This window comes from Pezoporus wallicus, unplaced genomic scaffold (assembly GCF_028554395.1).
Source record: "Pezoporus wallicus isolate ANWC-B61680 ecotype Strahan unplaced genomic scaffold, APGP_CSIRO_Pwel_v1 contig_4191, whole genome shotgun sequence".
Classification (NCBI taxonomy): Eukaryota; Metazoa; Chordata; class Aves; order Psittaciformes; family Psittacidae; genus Pezoporus; species Pezoporus wallicus.
In genome coordinates this window covers 4,692,433-4,700,902 of record NW_026641383.1, presented here as the reverse complement: position 1 = coordinate 4,700,902, position 8,470 = coordinate 4,692,433, and the positions used below count along the sequence as shown (strand labels likewise).

Here is an 8,470-nt window from a genome sequence, read left to right as displayed (position 1 = left end):
TTAGAGACAGAATTTGCATCACCTGAACTGTTATTTAATCAGATTCTACTTCCCCATAAACCTAATTGGAAAAAGAAAAAGAATAAGACACACCTGAGATGTTAATTATATCACTTTGTGCCCTGAAAGGTGCTGAGTCTGTTGGGAAGCATATATGGCAGAGGTGCTGAGACTGTTAAGGGAAAGAAGTCTACTCCGGTAAGTTTTCTTGTCTTTATCACAGCAGGATCAAGATGATCAGTCACTGTCTGAACAGATGATGTGTTTTACAGGGTTTAGTTTTGCTGTGACAGTCAAGGAAGCAATTCCCAAATGAAGACAGATTTTGGTGGGAGGGTGTTGCCAGGAGCAGAGTATGCTCTATATCATTGTGCTGCATCTGTCGTGGTACTATGGGTGAGAGAGATGTAGGAAAGTATTACTAACCATTCTTTCAGCCTTCTTCTGGCTTGTCCTAATCTCTGTTTTCTCCTTGTAGATATGAACTCCTAGCCCCTTATCATGACCAATTTATCTTATCACTACATATTCATGATTAATCTGTAATTGAGTTATCCTTGCAGATGCCTTAATGAAGCCTAAAAAAAGACTGTTTCACAAAGAAATGAGGCAGTCTGCCCTAGGAAAAAACACCAAAAAGACAAACCTAGGAAATCTGAGTTCTGATGGTGAATCTGGTATAATTGTGAAGCAAAGCATTTTGATGTTTTACTCTTTCTGCGTCATTCTGGTCAGTTAAGGGGCTATTTTCTTGACCAAAACTACTACTGTCTTATTAATTGAAATATGTAGTAGAAGGCTTCTTTCAAAGAATATAAAAATCAAACCTGTTTATAAATGGACTGCTTTTTCAGTTGGTGTACTCCATAGTGTATCATGGAGGTTTTCTGCAGGTCTTAATGGAAGTTTCAGCAGGCCACCTCTGAAATGAGGTGAAATGTAGAGGGGAAGATGCAGAGATACTTCTTTTAAACACATTTCAGGTCTATGTTAGGTAGGGACCAAAAGATTTCCTAATTTTCCATTGAAGATACACCACTTTGCAAACCACTTCAAAGGAGAAAATACATGCTAGCAAATCAATACATGACTAAGACAAGTTTTCAAAACCAATGCAGTGTGTTTCCCTTTACAGTGGCTCACTAAATATTTAAGTTCTACATGCTCAGGCTGTAGGCTGCTTTTTCTGTACATCACTTACATTTCATTGCTGACACGGTAATTTTTTCTAGTTAAAACACTCCAAGTGTTTTTATTCTCCCAGCCTTTCATCCTTACTGTTTTCCAAAATGGATATTATAATACGCTTTCCTTTAATCTCTCTCAGTAATAATTGTAATCATTTGGGGAGGAAGAGATTCTATCAGATGCTGCCAGACACTCTTACGCTTTCATGTTTTGCCACTAAAATCTGAAACATGAGAATTTGCTTCAGCAAAGACGCTATATGCGAGTATTTCCTCGTGTCTTAGAAGCAAGGATGTGTGTTAGTCCTGGTTAGTAATTTCATATGTGATTAAAACCTAACTTGTTTTAAAACTAGATGAATAAACTTTATAAAAGTCCATTTCCTCTTAGTTATAATAGCATGCCATTTATCCTATTACTGGCCAAACTGATTTTAAAGAGACAGTTCACTTCAGTAAACACCTGTGCACACATCTGTAGGATCGAGCTAAATATATTTTTTCTAGCTCTAGGTAAAATGCCATTTAAATACTGAAACGTTTTCCATTTCCTTGCAGGATTAATGTTGTTTCTATCATGCTACTTATATAAGAAGAGATTAAAAAACAAACAGAAAAGAAAAAAAAAGCTGTTCTGTTCCACTCAGTGAAATACTACTTTTTCAGCCAATACACTCTGAGCAAGATGAACCTTGTAATTTTAAAGATTACCCTATTTAAATTTTCCAAGCATTTTATTATTCTAAACGGAGTAACATAGCTCTACATTCAGTGTAACCAGGAGGAGAAACTCTAATGCTCCTCACTGGGAGATGTTTAAGAGGTAATGTATCTTTAAGTGTCTCCGCCTCTGAATCCACCCACTTCTTGATAGCTGCAGCAGCCTTGTTGACTCATAGAAGCTGTGTTCATACAATAGCCAGCAATGAGACGTATTCCTCAGAGATTTTAAGAGCACACGTCCTGCTATGTATTTCGCGATCTAGCCTGCTGGGGCTGAAGGTATATGAAAGAAACAGTTTTAGGTTTCTAAGGTATTGCAAAAGATAGATCTTCCTCTCATCCCGGAAAATCCTGACAGACCAGTTGGATATCTTTCAGGCCTTAACCAAGAACTTTATCTGCTCGTCCCACTGTCTTTTTTGTAGTAGAAAGACCTGAGATACCCTTAGAGAACTGGGAATCTGACTAATTTAAACAGATGGCTAATCCCAATGCTGTCTGCAATGGACATCTACATCACCATCATCAGAAACAGAATAACCTCTTAAAAAGTGGAATCTATAAGAAAAATGGAATTACGAAAGGAATGAAGGTAAGGTTTAATTGTTTACCCTAATTGCCTCAATATTGAAAACAAATAAGTAGTTGCACCATTACTTATTAAGCTAGTTTCATGGCAGTCTTGGTCTCCATTGAACAGGTTGCATGGATTGGGTTTATATGTTCAGTTTTACAATCTTGGGACCTGACACTGATTTTTTTTCTGTCATCCTAAACTGCAATGAGAGTTGTGAATGCTCCAGCAACTTATTGCTAGTCCTGCAGATTAACTAGTCTCTAGTTCATATCGAACACAGCAAACACTTGCACGCTGAAATGCAGTAGTTTCCTTCTTAAAGCTTAACCAATGGTGGAGTTGACTTTATGTTGCATTAACCACTAATGGAACGCTGTTTTATCAATTTAAAGTGTGTGTGGATTAGTTTATAAAGTGTGATTTATTGCTGTACAAGTACAACCAAAAAAAAAACCACATGCAGGGGAAGCTATCTTTTCTTGATGTTTACGTTACTGCAAGGTTGGTTTAACTGATGCCTGCACTTTACTGACGCCGGCTCTCTCCAGTCTTGTACTGCTTCAAATCTGAGCCAGTTTGCTTCCTAGTTTCTCAAGCTGTTCTCTTTGAACCAGTGCTCCCCATTTACGTGGACGTTTTGTAGCACGGTTGGCAGGTAGCAACCTAAAGAATAAACCACAAAACCAAAGGTTTGCCTCTGCCAAAAGAACCCAAATCTACAGGTTGTCTGTCTGTGATGCCTGTTCTGAGAACCTACAGCCTGCCTTGAAGTGTCCTAATTCTGGATCACGATGTGGTCATTAGTAGAAAGTCTTGTAGCGACGAGCAAAAGGCTGGCTTTACCATGGGGTGTGATGGTGAGAGGGGAGAGGAGAAGGTTGCTTCTGGAGCCTGAGCACTGACCTGACCATCCCTGCTGAAAGCTTTAGACAGTGGCTGTGGTGACGGCTCCACTGTTTTAGAACCAAACTGCTATCTTATATCTTTCTCGAAATGGGGCTCTCACACACCTAGCACTCTAATGAAGGCACACCCAGTGTCATGCTTAATGGTTGTCTGCTTTAGGTGTCTCCCTTGGTACCGGTGTTTCCCAATCTTTGGCTTGTGTAGTAGGATGAGGAAAGCAAAAATCCTTGTGCAATGATTGAAAGGCCTTTCTTGGGATTCACTTCCAGAAACCTAATCTGGCATCCTTTTATATGTCATCATTTTCCATATTAGCTGTTTGCCACAATGATGTCTGAAATCTCTGCTTTCACTTTGAGTGGCAAATTTCAATAAGCCTTGCCATTCAGTTATTGCTAACCTTCTGCAAGTGAGCAGCTTTGAAAGCAGTAGACTCCCATGAGGGGATTAGTTAGAATACCCTCCTTAATAGGAAAGCTGTGGCTAGAGAAGTAAAGAAGAATATTGCTGAGGGTGAGCAAAAAGGAAATAAAGATTGGCCTGAAAGGGGTGGCAAAGAAATGGAAGAAAATGTTAGTAGATGTATCTGCTAGATTTGTAAGGTCTTACAAACACCATGTGGTTGAAGGAAAAGAGGCTTTACCCTGCCATGTGATGTGTGAAAGAAGCACTGAACCACTGACAAATACCATCCATGGCTGAGGAAGTGGTGAGGAAGTGAAGCCGTAGAAAGTTCAGGAGGCTTATCGCAGGCAGATTTGGTATGTCCGGGTCTAGCACTGTGTTCTGAATTACATGCCATTTCACCTCTCTCCTGCTTCAAACACAGATTAGGAAAGAAGGAAACAATAACAGACAGGAGTCCTGTATGAACCAGGAATCTCATTCCTGGTAGGAATCTCCCCATTCCTGTCTGGTCTGTTTCTCCACCCCAGCTGCCTCACCCTGTTGGGTACTTATGCTTTATCCTATTCCACATGAACAGATACTGTTCCTTCCTACCTGAGCTGTTTACATGGCATACTGCTCTAGGTGCACCACTTCACGCAGTCTTCCAGGGTGTTTGTATTTGCAACACCTCGCTGAGGTGTGCTTCCCACTTCACAGCTGGGATCTGAAGAGTAGGCAGTATGGCAGCTGGGTGCACAAGGAATTCTGTGAGGGACCAGACCCAGGTTTGTCATGATTGCAGTCATCCTCCCTCCTCCCTTCTCTTTTGCTCTTTCTCCACCTTGACCCAATTTCCCCTAGCACTTTCACACACATGCACGCACACGTATATGTACTTTGCTGCTTATTGAATAAATTAATTCACTACTAAACACCTTATATTGGAGGTGAAATACAGTGCTAGGATATTCAGGGGACATGACTGATGCTGGTTCTAACACTGAAGACTTGTGGCAGTTCTGAAACTCTCGGGGTTGGTTACAGCTGTGTTACTTTGCAAGGAGGAGAGGCGAGAGTGCTGGTTTGAGAGAGGCAACTGGTGGTACAGAGGCTGCAGCAAGGGCATGGCACAATGAAGGCTTCTAAGCCAGTATTATGTAGCAATAGCTGCACACAACTGACTGACAGGAACATCAGGCTTTGCAGAAATCTGCCCCATAAACCCCTTTTTTCTAGGGAGCCCACAGGAAGCACTGGCTTCAGGAAATGCTGGCTTTGGAAACGCTGCTTTGGAAAACACTGGCGCAGGAACAATGTGTTTCTCATCTTAATGATGTAAGGGCATTTTTTGTGTCTCTGAGTGCACGACAGAAAGAGAGAAGCAATTCTGATACAGCAAAACCCCCAGGTTACCAAAGAAAGGATTTTGTTTAATGGTTTGGGGAAGGCAATTAGGGATGATCAAATGTGGGCGAGTAGGGAGGTTCTCTTTGCTTCTAGCAAGCTGTGGCATACCAAGGACAGGAAAGGAGGTATCCGAGTGATAAAGAAGCAGGGAAGAATCCTACCAGAAGAGATACTGCTTTTGTGGGGAAAGAGATCTACCCCTTTGGGGTGGGACTCCTGGTTGGAATAGCTTCTGTGATTATTTTAAGTCTGACTCACTCAATTCTAGCTGATAGCACAGATTCCCACATAGTAATGAACCCAGGCCTAACCACATCCCCACAGCCATGCATCCTTGTATTCCTTATAGCGTATATCCTTATAGAAGCCTTCCAATACCTAAAGAAGGGCTACAAGAAATTTGGAGAGGAACTTTTTACAAGGACATGTAGGAATAGGACAAGGGGGGATGGCTTTAAATTGAAAGAGGGGAGATTTAGATTACGTATTAGGAAGAAGTTCTTCTCAATAGAAGTGGTGAGACACTGGCACAGATTGCCCAGAGAAGCTGTGACTGCCCCATCGCTGGCAGTGTTCAAGGCCAGGTTGGACAGGGCTTGGAGCAACCTGGTCTAGGGGAAGGTGTCCCTGCCTGTAGCAGAGAGCTGGAACTGAATGAACTTTAAAGTCCCTTCTAACCTAAGCCATTCTGTGATGCTATGATTCATTGGAAGGTGGGCCACAGTGAGACATAAGCTTTGGCTTGGTTGAGCGCCATGTCTTTCACTTCATTAGAGCTTTTAAGATATGTTCTTTCAGAACTTGTAGCCTGGACTTGCTTTTATCCAAAGCACAGTTCAATAGGTAACCTATTTATTCATGCAATTGTAGTATTCAGGAGAAGGTACTTTCCTAACAATGGTTTCTTTTGCTGTTATGTTGCTGTTGATTGGGTGTCTATTGTTGAGAACATTGGATTTTTAAAACAATAAATATGTTTGTCTAATAGAAACATTTTTTCCTGAAGTACACATGCAGCAATTTTTTTGATAGATCATTTCCTTGGATGCCTTCAAGACAGTATAAAGCTATTTGCAAATTCGCTTTTTCTGTTCTGCACTAAGAATGGCATTAGCTTGCATTGAGAATGGCACTTCACTTGCAGTGAACAGCACTAACAGCCTTTTCCAGGGCTTTCAGTCTCCCTTCTGGAAGAAAAAAAAAAAGAGCTTAGGATTAGGTCAAACCCAGTAACATCTGCCCCACTTATTTGATAGCCCCAAAATGTGATAGCTTCTGCTATTTGGGGGCTCTACAATTCAGAAGCTGGTTATATTTACCCTCTGTCCTGTGACATCTGGACCCCCTCCTAACTGTTCTACTCTGCTATTGATTTGGTATTCCAGTAGCTGTCTTAGTACCTGTCATGCTTTTGGCTCCCCTGCTTTTCTTCCTCCTCTTTGTGCACTCCAATGTCACTTACTCCCTAGTGGAGATCTTAAAGAAAACATTGGTTGTTTAAAAAGAAAGTCATGAAAGGAATATGCCATGCAACTGTTCTCATAGGAGTCATTTTCTTGTATGCTGCAAATGCCCCCTGTAATTTCTCTGTGCTCTGTCCTCTCACATATACAGATAGCTCTTATTTCATGCAGTGGCTAGTGCAACTGGGGCATTTTGGATGCAAACTCAATACAAATGTTAATGAGTCCTGTGGGGAAAATATAAGCTGATTCCCACAATTAGAGTCACGTGATAAGGTTTATTAATGAGAGAAGATCAAGAAGAGAGGATTAAGGCTGATCAGACACAGCCCTTCCGAATGTTTGCAGCCTCAGCTGCACAACCATAAAGTGATCTACCGACAGAATCATCTTCTCCTGAAGTATCTTTGTTTCTTGGTGTTGCTTTGGGTAAAAACAAACTAAAAGGGGACTTTGCTGGCCCCAGCTTGTTTCATCTGCGGCATCTAAACCTTTTGAACCTGTTCCACTGCGCATGTATTAGTGGAAAGCTCAATCTTCATAAGCCCTCTGGGTTTCATAGCTGTAGTGATGACAAGTAAATAGAGAGAATTGGTTTCCAGTCAGTTCTCTACCAATTATTACACCTGTTGCTTCAGCTGCACCACAGACATGACCTCCTCATCCTCAGTTCCTGCCTTCTCTGGGTTTCGAGCCCCAGAAATTTGCTGCTTTGTACCGGCACTCTCAGCTAATAATCACAGGTCTCAGATCCACACCCTTGTTTCTGTCATTTACTCTGCTATGTGATGAGCTCAATGCATTGGAAGCAGGAAATGTTGAAGAAGTCTTTCTGCAAACTGAGATGTGACAAGTGTGTAGGCATGTTAAGCATTGCTACAAGAGTCACTGTTACATGTGTGTTGTATGAGACTTTACATGCAGGGCTAGGGATCACATGGCACAATAAGTTTCCAGTAGGGATGGACTCACTACCCTGTTAACACGTGAAATGTCTTAATCCAGCTAATTAAATTTTGGTAGTTTGAACCCTGCCTATATGCAAAACCAGCATATAGTGCTTTGCTTTGGCTTGGAAGACTGAGCATGTCAGGTCTTTAAGGACAGCCTCCTCTTAGTGCAAGAACATGGAACAAGTCAATGTATCAGGAGGCTGGCTCAGCTAAACAGATAACCCATGATTAAGCTCCAGTGCAAAAAAAACACCAGTATACAAAAGGCAGAAGCAGGAATTAGGTTATGAAATAGGAATTTTCAAACATTTCAGGGGCATGAAGGAATGGTATTAGGAAATACAAAGCTCACCCAGAGTCAACATTTGTGAGGAACATCAAGGGAAGCAAGAAGAGCTTTTACGGCTACATTAGTAGTAAATGAACAAACACATGAAATGTGGCTCATTGCTGAATGGCGTGGGTAACTCGGTGACTGCAGACACAGGTAAGGCTGAGGTATCCCATGCTTTCTTTCACCACTGAAGTCTTCCCAGGCTCTTTGTTGTCAAACTACCAGTAGCAGAAGACAATTGAATCCTGGATCTATTGAGAACTCCCAACCTATACAAGTGAACAGGATCAGAAGGAAGCATCCAAATGTGCTGGCTGATGTCATAGTGATATCACAGGCTACCATGTTTGACAGATATCAAAGTCCATCCCTGATAAGTTCAGAAAGACAAATGTTTCATGTGTTTTCAAAAGACAGGATAACTTTTAGGAAATGTAGTTTCCTATAGAGGAAGTTAAGGAATAGCAAGCACGGTTGTGACAAATACAAACGATGTTTGTCTGACTGTCTTCTATGATGAAGTGACCAGA

The 8,470-nt window shown here is 41.4% G+C and overlaps 1 protein-coding gene across 2 annotated transcripts in view; it reads left to right on the top strand.

Annotated features, from left to right (window-relative positions):
• The first annotated feature begins 1,868 nt into the window (after positions 1–1,868).
• SPTLC3 (serine palmitoyltransferase long chain base subunit 3) overlaps positions 1,869–8,470 on the top strand; it is a 93,662-nt gene continuing 87,060 nt past the window's right edge. Inside the window, exons 1-2 of one of the 2 annotated variants that reach the window (XM_057423314.1) lie at positions 1,869–2,189; positions 2,336–2,502. In XM_057423314.1, the coding sequence (XP_057279297.1) occupies positions 2,389–2,502 (114 nt within the window). In that variant the 5' untranslated portion in view covers positions 1,869–2,189; positions 2,336–2,388. The remainder of the gene's footprint in view (positions 2,190–2,335; positions 2,503–8,470) is intronic. The other variant, XM_057423315.1, reaches the window with a different exon arrangement.